This window comes from Antechinus flavipes, chromosome 1 (assembly GCF_016432865.1).
Source record: "Antechinus flavipes isolate AdamAnt ecotype Samford, QLD, Australia chromosome 1, AdamAnt_v2, whole genome shotgun sequence".
NCBI lineage: Eukaryota > Metazoa > Chordata > Mammalia > Dasyuromorphia > Dasyuridae > Antechinus > Antechinus flavipes.
The window spans coordinates 135,120,825-135,140,850 of NC_067398.1; the positions used below are offsets into that span (position 1 = coordinate 135,120,825).

Below are 20,026 nucleotides of genomic sequence, written 5' to 3' on the forward strand. Positions count from 1 at the left end.
GACTAAGATTGGTGGAACACTTGAATAAGTTTTGAGTTAATTGGGTGTTCGAACTATGTGTGGCACTATTATAGTGAACTGCTAGATGAGGAAGGCAGGGGTCAAATTCAAGAAGGGACAAACCAGACCAAACTAGAAATAAGCAGATAGAATCCATGTGCATTAAGCAGTGAGATAAGGCTCTGGAGCCAATATTCTTTCAATCTAGGAAAGAAAAGCAAAACAGAAATGGAAGGAAAAGAGAAAGAAAAGGATAAAGAGAGGAGGGAGAGAGGGAGAGAAGAAAGGAAGGAAAGAAAGAATAAAGGAAGGAGGGAGGGAGGGAGTGGAGGAAGGAAGGAAGAAGGGAGGGGAAGAAGGAAAGAGGGAGAGGAAGAAAGAAGGAAGAAGGGAGGGAGGCAGGAAAGGAGGGAAGAAGGAAGGAAGGAGGGAGGAAGGGATGAAGGAAGAAAAGAAAGGAGAGGAAGGAAGGAAGGAGGGAGGGAGGAAGAAAAGAGGAAGAGAAGGAGGGAGGGAAGGAGAGAAAGAAAGAAGGAAATGAGGGAAGGAGGGAAAGGAAGGAAAGGAGGAAAAGAGGGAAGGGAGGGAAGGTGGGAAGGAAGAAAGGGAGGGAGGGAGAAAAGGAGGGAAGGCAGGAAGGAAAGGAGGGAGGGAGGAAGGAAAGAAGAGAGGAAGGAAGAAGGAAGAGAAGGAGGGAGAAAAGGAGGGAGGGAAGGAGGAAAGAAGGAAGGAAGAGAGGGAGGGAGGAAGGAAGAGAGGGTAGGAAGAAGGGAGGAAGGGAGGAAAAAAGGAAAGGAGGGAGGGAGGGAGGAAGGGAGGAAAGAAAGAAAGAAATCTTACCTGTTTATCTATGTGTAAATCAACACTTTTCGTTTGTTAACTGCAGTTTCATGATTCCCAGATGACTCTTTTCTCAGTATTCACATAAAGGTAGGAGTGTGCTGGCAAGTGGTCAACAATTAGCTTGGGCAGGGAAAAGATGTTCTCATAGGACAATTTCAAGTTTAATCTTCATAATCAACATTTTTCAAAATCTAGTCAGTTAACAAAACAATAAACCAAACCCTGATTTATAGCAGTTGCCAATTTCCAAGGTGCAAATAAATACTCACATTGAAAATAAAATAATCAGCTTGAATTAATTCAAATTCACTCCTGCATAAAAGTGAATCAAGCTGGAAATAACCTCTTACACAAATGTGTACATGCACACACGTGCACATGCACGCACACACACACATACACACACACAAAAACAACACACACACACACACACACACACACACACACACACACACACACACCACCTGTCTAAATCCATGGCTCAAGTCTCCAGCTGCAGATCTGGTTTATCTCATCTAACCAGAGCTCCAAATAATCAAAACACTTTTGAGTACCTATCAGAAGCAACAAATGTTCTAGACTAGTAGTAATGAACCTTAGGTTCATTTATTTGATCCTATGGCAATATATCTTGTTCCTAGATATAAGTATCTGCCAAATTCACTTGTTGTTAGGAGGAATCTCCAGACTTCTGACACAATAGCTGTAAAAAATGAGTTGTAAGAAAAATTGCTTTGAATCTGTACCCAAAATATTTACTGGATAAACAACAAACATGTTGGTGACTTGAGTTCCTGAGTTTCTAACCCAAGTATAACCCTAAATCCTTGCTCCCTAGTCTTCTACTGGTGGGGACCATAGTCTTGGCCAAGCCATTTGAATTTTCTTTGGCTTCAGTTCCTCAAAGGAAAGCTGTGAGGTCTCACCTAAAGATGGTTTAAAGCATTCTGTATTTATAAAATTTTACAGAAAGTTCCTTAGTATATTTCTATAGAAAGTACTGGGATTTAGAAGAGAGGCAATTCCAGTATACAAACAGGGTAACGAATCTTAAACAAAAAAGCCCACACACATTCCTCTTCTAAGGAATTTGTTTTCCTTTCTTCCTTCCCTGTTGTTTTCCTCTTCCTTTACCCTTTCTCCCTTCCTAGAACATATTCTTATTTTCCTCTCTTTCCTCTTTGTCTTCCTAAAGAAAAGTATATCTTGCACCACTTGTTCAACCCCTCTCTGTTTAATAAAATTACGTAAGCAAACTCATAAAAACAAAGAAAAAACACTCTTTGGGGAATCAGTGGTCAGGGCAGGAAGCCTCCATTTGGGGGAGACAAGAGGGGATTTGCTTTATAATTTATCCTACATAGAGACAGTGACGAAAATGATTCGCAGGAAAGGGACAAAATGTTATTTACTTTGCCTGCGAGGAAAGTGCATCTGATTTTTTTGACAGCCGGGACCTGAGGGAAAGTCTCACCTCTAGTAAGAGAAAACGTACTTTTAAAGAGGGTCTCAGTGTAATTGTCCTAAATAGAAGGAAAGAGTGCGAAGGCGGAGCTTGCTAGTGAACCCGCGCCACCCAGAAGTTTCACTGAAAGTTTCCTAAACGAGCTCTCAGTAGCATTTGTACGACCCTGGGGAGGTGGCACGGGGAGGGTGATCTCCCATTCAATAGAATGCAGATGTCCCTTTAAGGTTTGCCTCTCTCTCTCCGTGGACTTTAGCCTAAACACCGAGTGAAGCTTGCTTTATTTGTACATGAGCACAGATTTTGGGAATCAGCCAGTTGCAATTTGAAAGACCAAGAACGAAAAGGGAGGGGCGATGTGGCAATTCATCTTGGATGTGAAAAGCGTGGAGAGGACTTAGAAGCATTTGCCGAAAACACAGGAAATTACCCCCTCGGCTGCTGCTGCTGCTGTTGCTGTTGCGCTGCCACTGCCACTGCCACTGCTGCTGCTGCCACAGCTGTTTGAAGAACTGAAGAAGTATCTCAGAAGCAGCGCTCCGGCCGGTTTGTTCAGGGCAACTTGAAGCGTGTCCCAGCTGAGACAGGGAGCCCTAGAGAGCCTGCCCTATCTCTCCTGCCTGTGCCAGGCTGGTCATGGCCCGCCAGTGCTGCACCAGGCCAGGTGTCGCTGTCGCATGTTGGTTGCTTATCGGTAAGAAATCCCATCTTTCTTTAAGCATCGTTACCCCTCTCCCTTCTCTCTCCCCTTTGCTTGAGGGTTGAAGTGAAGAATTAAGGGTGTGAGGCTAGGATTCGGGACAAATATGAGTTGTGGAGAAAAGAGGGATGGGAAAAGCAATAAAAACACTTCAGATTTTGGAGCCAGTACGGGCAGGTTAGAGAGTATAAAAAGAGTTTTGTGTTTGGTTTGACTAAGAATTTGTTCTGATTTTTCACCCTGGGGTTAGAGGATAAGAGATGACTGTTTGGAACTTTAAACCGTAGGTGAAAATAGGATTTTAAATTAAAGCCCTCTTGCGATGGAAAATAATTTAGTGTTTTTAATTACAGTTACGAGTTTAGTGAGTGACTTATGTTTAGGGTTGGATGGGGCTGTATTGAGCTGGAGGAGGAAGATGGGCAGCAGGCAGTCTATGCCAAATTCAAATCTCTATACTCAGGTTGCTCATGAATCGAAATATTGTATGTCCTTGACATCCGGCTTTCAGAATAATCACTATTTCAGGACTAGGGGAAGAGACGTATGCAAATTTTTTTTTTCCTGACTCTGAGGTGATATTTTCAGATCACTCTAGTGTGGAGATGTTGTGGGGCAGAGGATACAGGAAAAGTTTTAAAGTGAGAAGTAATTGGTGAACGTTTAACTCTATTAACTCTAAAAAGAAATTAGGCAAATAAGCAGTGTTATCCACAGTTTGTTGTTGTTGTTGTTGTTGTTGTTGTTGTTCTTTATTTTCCCCAATAGTTCCCCAGCAAATAATATGTAGGAATCTACATGTGAAGTGCCAGGGATGTAGAAAAATGAGAGGATGACTCACATAGACTGTTCCCACAAGAGTTAATACCTTACAGTATTTTCTAAGATGTATCACCAAAATTTTCTACTTGTTAGTATATAGTCTATTTTTAGTTTTTTATTTAAGCTGCTATATACTGTGAGCCCATTTCTCTTTAATAAAAAAGGAAAGAGATATTGCTAACCTTTGTAAAGAAACAATATAGATTAATGAAATTATTAACAAGAAGATAATTTGGTTCTTCATGAGAATGTTGAAAGGAGGAAAGAAAGGATTCTTATGGAACTATTGTGATGTGTGGGCCCTTCATGCTCACACTTAACAACTCACAGGCAGTTTCCAGTAATATAAACAATGGTCACACAAGAACAGCATTGCAAGCCAATGAGCTCTTTAATTTACCAGCTACTGTCATTACACACAGACACATATTTGGAAATACTTAACTGGATCTGAGTTGCTCAAGACCAGAATAATCTTTACCACTAATAAAGCTGTTCCTTGTCATTTTATAAAATGAACCACAGTAGTCAAGGACCCCTTTGGTTAAAGATGAAATAGAATAAGTAGGAAGGTGATACTCATAAAATAACATGTCAAAGGCCTACAATAGCTTCAAGATCAATTAATTCTATTTTCCCTATACTTTAATTAACACTTAGTTATAAAGAAGTCACTTAGGAGAATACACTTAAGAGAATACTAATGACCAATGAACCCAGACACAGAAGAGATGGCAAACTGATAGCAAGTTATCCTTCTTATGGTCTTTACACACACACACACACACACACACACACACACACACACACACACACATGCGCACACGCATATATGTATGTTTGTGTATTTGTGTGTGTGATCATAGTAGCTGAGTTAAAATAAGAATGAGATTCTAAGAGCATAAATTTAGAGCTAGAAAGAGAACTCAAAAGCCATTTAGTCTAAATCCCTCATTTTATAGATAAAGTAGCCTTTTCTACATAATCAAACAAGGATCAAAAGGAAAATAACATCCATTATATTTAGTTTTTCCCAAGAAGTTTTGTATATTAATTAAAACTTTTAAAATTTCTGTAACAAATGTAATAATATTGTGCCTAATCCTATGATACCTGAAGATAAGAAAAGACTTGATTATCAACAGGTTCCCAAAATGAAGACACAGCAGTTAGCAATTTGAATCCCCAAAGATTTAGTTCATTCATTCATCATCTTACTTCTTTATTTCCTTAATTCTTTACACCCAATTAGTCACTAAATTTCATCAGTTTTTCAGTAATATCTCTCTAAATTCATCCCTTTCTCTCCAATGCAATGATTATTTCTCTAGCATAGGCTCTCATCAATAAACATCTATAAAGTACTATAATGATTTATTTCTGCCTCTAAATCATAAACTTACCTCTAATAAATCTTGTATGCTTTTGTCAGATAAATTTTCCTAAAACATAACTTTTACCATAATAGGTCCTTTCTCAATAATAGCTCCCTATTGCCTATTAGATGAAGTTCAAGTTCTTCATTATGATATTGCAGGCCCTCTGTGATCTTATCTCACATCATCTATCCCACACTGCTCTCTCTAGTATATAGAAAGTTCACAGAACTTGAAGCTGGAAAGGATTTTAGACCTCTTATCCCTAAACCACTTATATTTAAAAAGGGAAACCCAAAGCACAATGGTTTGCCTTAATTTGCCTCATAAAATGTAAAGTAATAAGCCCTCATGCCAGTCAGGCTGCTAATCTTATCACCATCCCTCTGAAAGCATTATCTTTTCTTCCATCATGCATATAGTTTTTATTCAATTCACTTCCTTCCTGCTTCTTGACTTCTCTACAGGTTGACTGTCCTTCAGAATCTAAAAGCTTTCTCTAGGATTTTCAGTTCATTCAACTCTTCTTTTTATGAATTCTCATTGTAATTATTTTGATACTCATAGTTTATTATATAGACTATTAATTTGTTTGGTTTTTCACCATGTAAGTCATATCCTATCCCCAAGACTTCCAACTCATTGAGAACAGGTGCTATGGTTTTTTTTTTTTTTTTTTTAATTGAGTTGTGTCAAACAAATAAAAATGAGTCCTCCAAGAGGACTTAATTGTCTTAAAAAAAACACAAATTAACATTTTTGATACTGTATTATGTTTTTATTTATTTTGTTAAACATTTACAATTACATATTAATCTGATTTGGGCTCTGGAATCCTGGAGCCACTTGCAGCCTGGAATCTGAGCCCAATATAAAGCCCTCAAAGACTCAAACACATCCAAGAAGAAATAAGAATGATTAAATCTTACTGGAGAGGTTTATAAATATTCATTACAATGGAAAGAAGATTGAACTTTTGCTACTTACTACCTAAATGACACCCTCTCCTTGTCTAGGATTCCTCATCCCTAAAATGAAAGGTTCCATTAAGTCCTACACAGCAAATCTATTGTGACTCTTTAGAGAATCATAGGCTTAGAACTGGAAAGGACCTTGGAGTTAAATAAGAAATTCTAGTGCATTATCTATGATCTTATCATCTGATTTTGCAAATATTACACATTTTCTCAGTAGACTAATCTATTGTTTATCACTTTGTTGCTATCATGAAATTCTCCTTATGGTCCACACAACTATTTTCCATTTTAACTTGTTCTTCCCATGAAGACCTATAGATATGGAGTATCACCAAGTTACACATTCTAGTAATCTCATGACTACTGAAGAATTATTTGAGTGATCCTTTATATATGAGCCTAGCACTATCAGAATATAAAGGGGACCTCTTGGCTTTTAAAAATGCAAAAAAGATAAATGATAGTGGAAGGAATTTTAGAATTGTCATTTATAATTCACAAATATGTCATAGGCAAGGCTTTGAATAACATCTTCTACACGCAAGATTTCCTATTTGAAGTGAAACTGGCAGGCAATCAAGCTACTTACTAAAATGACAGAGAAATCAGAGGAGCTGTCAATAATGCAAGAACAAAGAATAAAAAAATCCTTCTAAAAAAGATAAATGGTTTAATGTCTTTATTCAAAGTGTTTATCAATGGAGTAATATTAACTTTGGGGGAGGTGTCTCTGTCCTAAATCCTTTTCTATTCTAAGAGTTTTATCAATAACTCTGGTGAAGGCAAAAATAGCAACTTTAGTAAATTTGTGTATAATAAAAGAATGGGAGGATTTTCTAATATATCTATTTGATATTCTGGAATTGAAAAAGATCATTACAAACTGGAAAGAAAAGCTAAAAACCATCAGAAATGATCAAATATAAGAGGAACAAATGTGAAGTACTACACTTAGGTTAAAAAAGAAAAAAACAACAACAAAGTGAACATAAAATGCTTTGATCTGCACTCAGACTCCATATTCTAGCCTGTCAAAACCTGGTCAGGTCACAGATGAAATACAAGGATTAGTATCAGATACCACCTTTTAGGAGAGACATTGATAAACTAAAGCATGTTTAGGGAAAAGCTATCAAGACAGTCAAATGATCCTAAACTATATGAGAATCAGTTGAATAAACAAACAAAAAATATGTGTAAATATGTATGCATACACATGTGCATAAATGTATGTATACATAAGTATAAATATAGATAAACATGTATGTAATTATACACACATATTGACACAGATATATACATATTGTACATTTTTGAAAGGCTTTCTAAAAGAGGGTTTATATTTATTTGACTCAAAGGTGGAGTTCCTTCTGTTCCAACTTTTCCCCTCCTTCCCTCCACCCTCTCCCCTAGATGGCAGGCAGTCCCATACATAATTAAACATGTTAAAGTTTATATTAAATACAATATATGTATATATATATGTATATTTATATAGTTATCTTGTTGGTCAAGAAAAATCGGATTTAGAAAGAAGGTAAAAATAACCTGGGAAGAAAAGCAAAAAGGCAAACAAACAACAACAAAGAGTGCAAATGCTATGTTGTGGTCCACACTCATTTCCCCGTGTTCTTACACTACATGTAGCTGGTTCTGTTTATCACTGATCAATTGGAAATGATTTGGATCCTCTCATTGCCGAAGACAGCCATCTCCATTAGAATTGATCCTCATATAGTATTGTTGTTGAAGTGTATAATTATATCTGGTTCTGTTCATTTCATTTAATATCAGTTCATGTAAGTCTCTCCAAGCCTCTCTGTATTCATCCTGCTGGTCATTTCTTCAGAACGATAATATTCCATAACATTCATATACCATAATTTACTTAGCCATTCTCCAGTTGATGGGCATCTATTCAATTTCCAGTTTCTGGTCTTGCTCTTGACATAATGGATTCCTCATCATTAATAATGCTCAGGGATAGACTGAATGCCAATTTGTCTGAAATTTTATAGAAGGTTATTCATTCAAGTTTCACTAAATGCCTCCAACTTCATTTCCTACAATCCCATTCCTGAGATTTTCACTCTAAGATCCCATGATTCTATGAAATTTGGTGCTTCAAATAATTTATTATAAGAAACAATTAGAGTGGTCTCAAATCAAGTGGTAGATCCAAAAAACTTCCAGGGTAGAGACAAGGAGAATAACAATGAGATAGATTAACTAACGCAACTTTGTTTCCTTCCTAATCACATTACAAATAAAGCTATTTCTGGTAGCTCACAAACTCTCATGAAAGCTCATCATTGTCCATTTCTCTTGACTTTTCTATGATTTCTTTTCAACTGGCCTAATCTTTAGCCCCTCCCTTCTCCCTTCTCTTTCTTGTTTTTCTTTGCCATTGATGATTCTGTTTTCAGATTTACAACTTGTCAAATTCAAATGTGATTTTTATGAAATAAAGTCAAAGTCAAAACCTTAGGGGTATTATTTAGTTACTTGCAAAGAAGCGGAATTTAACAATATTCTAGAAATCACCACTGCAGTTCTAAAATCAGAGTAGACTGTCTGTTCATTATGTGTGACTAGGAAAAGTTTAGTCACTGTCAAAGAAAGTTCAATAGGGAATTAAGAAATGTCAATGGATTTAACTGGTTCATCATACTTCCTGGGGAGGAAATGGTGTAGACTTTCAGAGGAACTTAGGAGTTATTCATCTTTAATAATATCCTCAAAAAGATACTAATCTAAAACAACTTGTAAACATTGTGCCATAGCTCTTTTTGTTTTTTAAAAAAATCTATTATCAGAGCAATTTTTATGTTCATAATCTGGAATGCAGAAATTAGAAAATTATCCCTCTACCTCTGACATAGATTTCCAGAGCCAAGCTTATAACTGACTCAAGGAGATAATTGCTCCTCTTAGTAGTAGCCTTTAAAAGTAGCACATGACATTTTCCAGAGAAACTCATGTAATGATGACTACCATGAAATATGATCCCAACTTTAGTATAGCCTGGCCACATCCTATGTTGTTACTGTCCACTGGAACTATATATGTTAATCAAGTTATCATCCAATTTAGCTTGTCTAAATCTAAATTGGAATTTGTACCTGATTTGGCAGGCATTAGAGAACTATGAATAGTTTGTGATGATCAGAACTACATACTAGGAAACAACTCAGTATAATACATAGGCAGATCTCACTTTTTTTCAGAAGTTCATCCTCTAGTCTGTTGGTGCTCATATGCGGGAATTACATTCTTCCAGCTTATACATTATGGGAATAATAATAATAATAATAATAACTAGCATTTATTTAGGATTTATTAAATGGCAACGACAATATATTATTGCCAAGCACTTTGCTAAATGTTTTTCAAATTTTATCTCATTTAATCCTTACAAAAATCCTAGGAGGTATGTGTTATTATTCTCTTCATTTTACAGTTCAGGAGATGAAGGCAATCAGAAGTTTCCCCAGAGTAACTTTTCTGAGTATTTTCTGAGAATTAATTTGAACTCAGGTCCTCCAGACCACAAGTTCTACCAGAATGCTATTCACTATACCCCCGCTATCAATTAAGAAACCTAGTGCTACAGAAGCTTCTTTTTAGCTGGCACTATGGATAAGAGATGAACAAGTACATGAGAAGACCCAAAGTCAAATTCAGCCTCACTTATTTGCTGATGGGACCCCAGGTAAGTCACTTAACCTTGACCTGCATTAGTTCCCTTGTCTATAAAACAAATAATAATAATAGTACCCTCTGCCCACAGTTGCTGTGAGAGTACAATTACAACATTTATAAAACAAAAAACTTCACAATCTTTAAGAAGCTATATAAATGCTAGCTATTATTATTATTTCAAAACAATATTTGTCTCTGTTTCATAACAACACCTACTTAAGTTGTTTCTCATCCAACTACACCTCACATCTTAAAAAAAGGTTTCTAACTAACAATGGGGAAAGCTAGTTTGTACAGTGGATAGAGTGCTGGGCCTCAAGCCAGGAAGGCTCATCTTTCTTAGCTCAAATCTGGCCTCAAACATTTATTAGCTATGTGATCCTGGACAAGTCATATAAACCTGTTTGTCTCAGTTTCCTCATTTGAAAAATGAGCTGGAGAAGGAAATGGCAAAACCCTCTAGTATTTTTGCCAAGAAAACACCAAATGGGGTCATGAAGTCAGACGTGACTAAATAACAACAAATAATAATGGTAAGAGCTATCATTTATATAGTGCCTATAATGTTCCAAATACTGATCCAAGCACTATATAGTATAGATATTATCTCATATATTCTTACAACAACCCTGCCAAGTAGGTATTATTATTATCTCCATTTACAAATAAGGAAACTGAGTCAAATAGAGATGGAACATAGTAGGTACTATATAAATGTACACACACACTGTGTAAGATTGACTTCTCCAGGATCATACAGTGTGTAAGGCTGAATTTGAATTCAGATCTTCCTGGCCTATCCACTGCACCACCTAGCTGCCCTCCAAATAATGATTTTGAGATTTATCTATTCTTTTTGGTTTTAATAACAAACCAACATATTGTTATATTTTAGTGTTTTCATGTCCATGATACACAAATCCAAGTCTCTTCCTGAACTCAAAAGGAGCCAATTTTTATTTGTGTGCCTAAAGCTTCCTATAATATCCTAACAGCAGAAATAATTGTGCTTCTAAATAAGCACAGTAGTGGATAAAGTATTATACTTGATCTTGTAAAAACCTGAGTTAGAATTATGTCTTAGACACGATGTTGTGGTTTGGACTTAATGACCTATAAAATCCATTCCACTTCTTAGTCTCCCATTCTATGATCTTATGAATTTATTAGCTGTATGACCCTGATCAAGTCATTTAATCTCAGACTCAGTTCCCTCATCTTTAAAATAAAAGGATTGGACTCTGGTTTCTAAGGTCTCTTGAAACTTTTAATGTATCATTCTATGACTCCTAAGCAACAGTGTTCCACTCTTTATACCCAGTGAAACCTAAAAAAGAGCAATGCAGAGACAAGTCAGGGAACTGATTAGCTGTCAGACACCTTCCTTCAATCAGCCACACCAATAGCAACTTTTCCAAACAAGAGTAACTGATTCTTTCAAAGTGACCAATTTGGCATTCTGCCAGAGTTACTCCAGAATTCTGATTCCCAGCCAAGAATACATATATATATATATATATATATAAACTTCATATTTGTAAAGGGTTTTATAAGTTTACAAAGCACTTTCACATATATTAGTTCCCTTGGTGCTTCACAACAATCCCATCAAGCAAGTATTAAAGATGTTATAATACCCAAGTGTACACAAGAAAAACTGAGATACAGTTGCTTAAAGTTAAACAACTAGTAAATGGCAGACCCAGGACTAGACTTGTTCTGGTTCTAGTCCAGTACTTAATCTTTAATTTGAACATTCTAGTATTTGAGAATTGAAAAGAATTTTAGAGACTGTCTAATCTAACTCATTTATTTTCTCTTTTAATCACATTTTATGGGTAGCTTTTGTCTTTATTTTGCCTTGATTTCACAGTATTTCTCTTGTCAACCCATCACTTTCTTTTGAAAGAAGCATTTAAAAAAATAGAGAAAAAGCAGTTCAGCAAAAGCAACCAAAATATCAACTGTGCCTTACTATAGAGGCAGAATTCCAGTCTCTTACCCTACAAAAAAGGAAGATGGTGCTTTTCCTCAACTTATCTGATGGCAAATACAGTCATTATAATTAATTAATCAATCAACTTACCAACAAACATTTATTAAAAAGCCTGTGCTAGAGTAGGCACATATATGTGTGTGTATATATGTTATGTATTTTAAATGAAAAAAAAATCTTTACTCAGAAGAAGCTGATATTCTATTGGCAGAAATAATATAAATGAGAATGTAAATATGTATATATGAAATGAATACAAGGTAGCTAAGTTTAAGGTAGTAAGTGAAGGAAGGAGTGCTCTAGCAATTGATGGAATCTGGACAGACTTTGTAGTGGTGCTTGAGTTGTATCCTAAAAGAAGAAAGGGATTCTGTGAGGCAAAGGTGCATAAGGGGAAGATCAATGCAAAGGCACAGAGATGGAAGATGAACAATCATATGGGAAGAATGGAGAAAGGGCCCGTTTTTCTGGACCCTATAATGTGAGAATGGGAGTAATGTATTATGAAGCTGGAAAGATATGTTTGGACCAGCTTTTTTTGTTCTTTTTTGTTTTTGTTTTTGTTTGTTTTTAAAGAGTAGCTTTTTAAAAACCTGGAGAAGACTATATTCTATCTAAGAGGAAATAGGGTCCCACTGAAGTTTATTGAAAAGGAGAGTGACATGGTCATATATAGGCAAATAATTTCACAGCATTCTGTTTGAGTTTTTTGTTCTTTGCATCTACATTCCAACTCCTTTATTATAATAAAGTATCTGCTGAAGTGGAACTAGGATCTTGAATTTCTTATTTTCTAATCCATTGTTTTTTATGTTACATCAGTGTCAGCTTAGAATGCTGTGTAATGGAAATTCCTAGAGATTACATCACTAAACTTTTTATAACCAGTTTTCATGAGGATAAAACTCCAAAATAACATCAATTTTAGAATAAATAACAGATATAATCAAAATTACTGGCAAGTAAAAAAGACTGAGTTGACAAAAGACTAATGAGTCAGAATCCAGATTAAATTTAAACAAGAAAACTGAGACAGGGTCTCAAATTCTTTATTTTAAGAAAATACAAAAATGCATATATAATAACAAGAGTCATTTCTAAAATAGACTTCTTTTAACAAGATTCATAATTTACAATGTTAATATTATCAATAGATTAAGTAAGTCTTTAAATAATAATGTCAGTAACCTTGACACATTTAAGTTTAATTGATTTTAAAATAGATAACATGACGTATTCCTTACATCATCTATAATAAGTGTAAAGTTACTAGAAAGAATATGTCTCAAATTGTTATAGATATTTCAGATTAAATTATATTTCTAGGAGAAATCTGTATATCAACTGACAAAGTAATCTCAAGAGACAGTCTAATAGATTTACATCATTTTTAAAAAGAGGATCTATGGAATATAATATATACAAGATGTTTTCACAAGTTTTAATATTTAATAAATGAATGTTTTGTAAAAGTAGAATTTTAGATCACCTTCAAAGATACTGCTGATCTCTTCAGGTGGATAAAGAATTAACAGAAAGAGACGAATGTGGAGGGAAGTTTAAAGTTAGAGGAACTATAGACAGGCCTTTCAGGTTCTTGAAATATACTACCATTTACCAGGAAAATGTCTGAGTCATTAGCCAAAAAACTTATATCTAAACAGATTACAGCATTATACAGTGAAATAAACTATCTTCATATTCCTAGCTTGTCTCCTGGCTCCATTCCATAAGCAGGCAGTATGAAACTATTCAGGAAACTGTTCTTAGTTCCTAAATTCTGAGACCATCAGGGTCTAAAAGCATTAACTTTGATGAGTGAAGAGAATGCAAGATTTCTGCAAGCATATATAAAAACAAATTTCGTATGGCTATCAGATCTTTCATCTGTTCCAAGTCATTTTTAAATCCAAATACTCAAAATTGCCATTGACATAGCTTTATGATGAAAGGAAAAGGATGTCCACCTTAATCCTATATTGTGAGGTGTAATAGTATATCTTTATTAGTAAATCAATCCAAAAACATTTATTAAGAACATACACCTTCAGGGACCTATATGTGCACGAATGTTTGTGGCAGGTCTCTTTGTAGTGGCCAGAAACTGGAAACTGAGTGGATGCCCATCAATTGGAGAATGGTTGAATAAATTGTGGTATATGAATATTATGAATATTATTGTTCAGTAAAAAATGACCAGCAGGATGATTTCAGAAAGGCCTGGAGAGACTTACATGAACTGAGGCTGAGTGAAATGAGCAGGACCAGAAGATCACTATGTACTTCAACAACAATGATGTTGATCATTTCTGATGGATGTGGCCATCTTCAGTAATGAAATGACCCAAATCAGTTCCAATAGAGCAGTAATAACTGAACCAGCTACACCCAGCAAAAGAACTCTGGGAGATGACTATGAACCATTACATGAAATTCCCAATCCCTCTATTTTTGTCCACCTGCATTTTTGATTTGCTTCACAGGCTAACAGTACACTATTTCAAACTCCAAATAACTATTAGGACATATATGCTTTAACATATTTAACATGTATTGGTCAACCTGCTATCGAGGGGAGAGGATGGGGGAAAAGAAGGGAAAAATTGGAAAAAAAGGTTGGCAATTATCAATGCTGTAAAATTACCCATGCATATAACTTGTAAATAAAAAGCTATTAAAAAAAAAGAACATACACCTTCACTATGAAAATAAAGCACTAGCTAGATTATATACATACATATAAAATTATGTATGTATGTGACCAATAAGTGCACAAAACAGATACAAAATAAGCTGGTAATTTTGATAGAGGAGGGGCCTAATGCTTAAGGGGCAGAGTCAGGGACAGATATGATGGTACCCAAAATGAGTAGTGAAAGAAACTTGAGATTTTAAGAACTGGAGGTGACAAGGGAGACTACTCTAGAAATGGGGGACAATTAATGCAAAATCACAGAGACAGAAGGTTAAAGAGTCATACATAAAAACTACTAAGAGGGGAAGTATAACTGAATAATGGAGTATATGACAAGTAATGATGTATAATAAGGCTGGAAAAGTAGGACAAGACCAGGTTCACAAGAACTTTATCTTTTAAATTTACTTCTATTCTTCTGAACTTAAGAAATAAAACAAGAATTTCCAGAACAAAGTTGGATAGAAAAACAGGATTGCACCTGAAATCACAGATCTATCATGTACAACTTGCTATCCCTTTCAAATATGCAACAAAGTTATCATGTAACTTTCTTTTTTTTACTCCACTCCAAACTTTGAGATGACTACCATTAGACATAAATATGTCTATATGTGTGTATACATATAGGCAAATATATATATATATATATATATATATATATATATGCACAAACATATATGTGTGTATGTGTGTCAGTTCTTTTTCAGGATTCAAACAGCATCTTCATAGGATTTTTGCAGTTAATTTGGATATTTTATAATAAAATGCCTTGGTCGCTCAAAGTTGTTCTTAAAAGAATACTTCCTTTACTATAAACAATATTCTCTTGGTTCTGCTCATTTTATGCTGCATTATTTCATGGAGGTCTCTCCATGCTTTTTTTTTAAATTATTAAGTTCATCATTTCTTATAGCACAGTAATATTCCATTATGAATATAGATCACAACTTATTTAGCCATTCCAATTGATGAGTATCCCACAATTTTCAGTTCGACACCACAAGAATTACTATAAAAACTATAGAACACATAGGGTTTTTTTTTTTTCCATTTTCCCTAATCATCTTGGGAAACAGACCTAATAGTGCTATTGATGGGCCAAAGAGTATAGCCAGCTTAATAACTCTCTGGGCATAATTTCAAATCTCTCTCCAAAATGATTGGATCAGCTCACAGATCCACCAACAATGAATTAAAGTCCCAATTTTCCCACATCCTCTCCAACATTTGTCATTTCTTCCTTCTATTATTTTAGCCAATGTGATAATTGTAAAATATCTCAAGTTCGTTTTAATTTGCATTTCTCTAATAATGATTTAGAACATTTTTTCATATGACTATAATTTTTTTTGATTTCTTCATCAAAAAATTACTTGTTTAGAACATTTGATCACTTATCAATTGGTGAATGCCTCACATTTCTACAGATTTGATAGAGTTCTTTATATAATTGAGATATGAGACCTTGGTGGTCTATACATTTTTCCCCCAGTTTTCTGCTTTCCTTCTGATCTTAACTACATTTGTTGTTGTTGTTGTTTTTTTTTTTAATTTAATTCAAGCACAGTTGTCCATTTTACAATATTCTCATTCTTTGGTTTGTTTATAAATTATTCACATATTCCTAAGTTTGATAAGTTCCGTGTTCTTCAGAGCTGGTGCTCTATTGCTCCATCTAGCTGCCCCACTTCTGAATATTTTTAATAGAAATCTGTGTTGTACTTTTATCAATTAAATGTTCTGCATCTATTAATGTTATTATATTATTTTGTTACTTTTTTATTGATATGATCAAGTATATTAATAGTTTTCCCTGAATTCCTGGTATGAATCTTATTTAGTCATAATATGTCTTTGTAATATATTGTTACAATCTTTTGGCTAGCATTTTATTTAGGATTTTTACATCCATATTAATTAATTAAAATAGTCTATAATTTTCTTTCTTTGTTCTTACTTTTGCTGGTTTAAGTATCAGTATCATATTTCTTTCATAAAAGGAATTTGGTAAGACCCCTTCTTTGCCTTTTATCAAAAGTGTTTTAAATATCAAACAGGAGTGTTTAAAATTGATTCTAAACTAGGCATAAGGAGTCATTGTAATTTACAGAGAAAGGAATTATTCAGACCTGTGCTTTAAGAAAATCTCTGTGCCTAGATTTTATATTGTATTCCTTGGAACTGAGGTAGGGAAGGAGATGGTTTAGGAATGGAGTAGAAAAGGTGTAGAAGAATTCTTTGCTCAAGGCAGCTAGGTAGCGCAGTGGATAGAGCACCTGAAGTCAGGAGGATCTGAGTTCAAATGTCACCTCAGACACTTAACACTTCCTAGCTGTGTGACCTTGGGCAAGTCACTTAACCCCAATTGCCCCAGCAACAACAACAATAAAAAAAAGAAATTCTTGCTCAAAAATGTGTCTATACTATTATTTTGGGGACTGGTATCTGCAGAGTACTGGACATTGCATCTCCTCAAGGGAGAGAACCTAAGGAGGTTAAGTGTGGGAGAGTCACAATATCATGTAATGAATGTGCCTCAAATAGATCTTAGAACATACTTAGACATTCTATAAATGGTTCTGTTCATTTTCTCTACCAATGAAGAGGGTCTTATGCAGATGTTCCAGGCTTGAGAACTGAGTTACAACCAGTTAGTTATTGTTGTTCATTCATATCTGACTCTTCCTGACCCCATTTGGGGTGTGTGTGTGTGTGTGTGTGTGTGTGTGTTTGTGTATGTGTGTGTGTGTTTGTTTTTTTTGTTTTTGGCAAAGTTACTGGAGTGGTTTGCCATTTCCTTCTCCATCTCATTTTACAGATGAGGAACTGAGGCAAATGGGGTTGGCTTACCCAGGGTTACACAGCTAGGAAGTGTCAGAGGCCAAATTTGAACTCTGGAAGATAAACACTCCTGACTCCACACCTAGCACTCTGTCCACTATACTTCCTAGATAATCTGGGTTATATAACATACCAATTAGAAACTTTTGGGGGGAGAAAGGAAAGGAAATCAAATCTTAGCTTAAAAAAAAAAAAAGATTCACACCTTATAAAGAATTACTTTAGCCAGTTATTGAGACTAACACTTGGATTAAATTCCTCAGCCTTTTTTTTTTTTTTTTTTAATCATGAACCTCTGACAATCTGGTAAAATTTATGGATCCCTCATTGGAGCAATATTTTAAAACTCAATGAATAGAATACATAGGATTACAAAAGAAGCAAATTATATGGGCCACACAGGCAGCCCTGACCTCTACCACCTAAAGACTAGGAATGTCAGATTTTTACCATTTCATTCCTTCTTCAGAGTTTTCTGGTATCATTAAGAGGACTGGGGAGGGGGGGAGAGGGAGGGAAGAGATTCTTTGACATTGGCTCCAGCTCCCATTGATGTATTCCCCCAAATGTAGGGGGTGTGGTTTTCTACACTGTAGCTCTCATTAGCCATTAAGAGCCTTTTAAAATTAGCTTTAGCTTTTACACAGAAATCTTTATTTGAAAAGGTAGAATTATAAACATAAAAATTTACTCTTCCATCATATAGGAGTCCTCCTACTCCTTTGTGTCATTTCATTCCCAGGAGAAGGGAAAGAGATTATATTCCTAGTTTAGTTGGGTTCCTATGAGATATAATCTCAGTTCCAAATCCAAAGGGCTGGAGTCCCCATGCATCTTGGCTTCTCCAGGTTTCCATGCCAGACTGGTTGGCTGCACCTTCCTGCCTTCAATCATGGCTCCAAGTTTGCCACAATTTAAACTATCATGTTTAAGGAGATTATTTATGAAGCTAGGGACAAACAGAATGCAAATAAACATGCCCAGGCTCCTTTTTACAGAATAAAAAAGAAGGAAAGTCTTTCTCCTCTTAAAATCCCCACTGTAAGTAAACTGAGTAAATGCAACAGTTAAAAGTTGTTAAATAGATAGTAACAGAAAGAGATCATCAATCTACTCTGTCTCATCAGTTTTAAGGATACCGGCAGCCAAGATAAGGAGACTAACTCTACCAATGTGGCAGGGTAACTAATGGGCTCCAGATTAGGCAAGCTAGGTGTGCTCAAAAGGCTCCTCAATTAGACCTTCAAGTTAGACAAAATAGGCATGAGCCAATACATTTATGTTACAAACAAATATAGTTCTCAAAATATTTTTTAAAAAACAAGTTTAAAAACCTTCTGACATAATTGAATGTTGATGGGCATTCAGAGAGTGAGAGTTTTGAAAGGGAAAAAGTAGAGAAGATGATATGTTTCTGGTGAGGCAAGGGAATTTGTCAGTTAATAACTTTAACTCAGAGTCTGCTGTATAATAAGAACTTTCTAATGAAACTAGGTACTGTTAAAAACAGTTGATCTGGACAATTTAGGACCAAAAGCAGAGTTGGTTGTAAACTTTTTGTTTGATTTATCCAGTTGCTCTCCATTTTTTTTTTTTTTTTTTGCTTGATGTTGGATAGAAACATTTGGCCCCACACTACTGTGAAATGAACTGTCTCCAAATCCAGCATTTTACACAGGCTACTGCAGAATGTACTGATTGATAGCTTTGGATTCTGCAATTACCAGGTCACTGGGTCAAGTAACTGAAAGGCTTTCTAAATGGTAAATTCCACAAATGCTTTCTGGCTCTGGAATCAGTGCTTTTTAACTATATTAAAACTAAGTCATGTGAGGACAGTTAGAAAGATCAGAAAGACAACCTGGTTGGTTAGGCATGCAAAGCTGTAATGCCATTTATTTTGGAAACTTCCAAACATGTTTGGAAACCCAACATGTATACCCAGCTCAAACAGGCCATCTGCTGAATCTGCACAGAGGAGCCAAGAAATATGGTAGGACACAGTAGTCTGTCATGGCTAATGTCACCCACCTCCCTGACAGCAATGACTTTCAACTTGATCCTTTTCTATGTAAGAACAGCTTTGGCTATTCAGGCAAAGGATCTCAGTTTGAATCTCCACTCTGTCACTTTCCACCTTCCTGACCTTGGGAAAATCACAACCTAATTAAATCAAATTTTTCATCTCTAAAAAGAAGGAAAGTAGGGGAGGAGAGAAAGAATGGACTCCATAGCTAATTACTAAAATCATTGACCCTTTAGACCCCAGATTCTTTGCCTTTTTTGTGTTTTATGAAGTATGCTGGTTAATGTTTAGCACCCAGTTCTCTGAAAAGAAAAGAAAAAATAACACTTCTAAGTTTAACCTGAATTATTAACATTTTAACATCAGTTAGTTTAACACTAACATTTTAACATTCCATCACTTTCTTCACTCTGTAAGCAGGGGTCCTCAAACTACAGCCCACGGGCCAGATGCGACAGCTCAGGACGTTTATCCCCCTCACCCAGGGCTATGAAGTTTCTTTATTTAAAGGCCCACAAAACAAAGTTTTTGTTTTTACTATAGTCCAGCCCTCCCACAGTCTGAGGGACAGTGAACTGGC

The 20,026-nt window shown here is 35.4% G+C and overlaps 1 protein-coding gene across 1 annotated transcript in view; it reads left to right on the plus strand.

The window, feature by feature from the left end:
• Nucleotides 1-1,957: 1,957 nt before the first annotated feature.
• Nucleotides 1,958-20,026, plus strand: part of ITGA1 (integrin subunit alpha 1) — a 190,376-nt gene continuing 172,307 nt past the window's right edge. Inside the window, exon 1 of the mRNA XM_051990626.1 lies at nucleotides 1,958-3,002. Within this exon, the coding sequence (XP_051846586.1) occupies nucleotides 2,945-3,002 (58 nt within the window). The 5' untranslated portion in view covers nucleotides 1,958-2,944. The remainder of the gene's footprint in view (nucleotides 3,003-20,026) is intronic.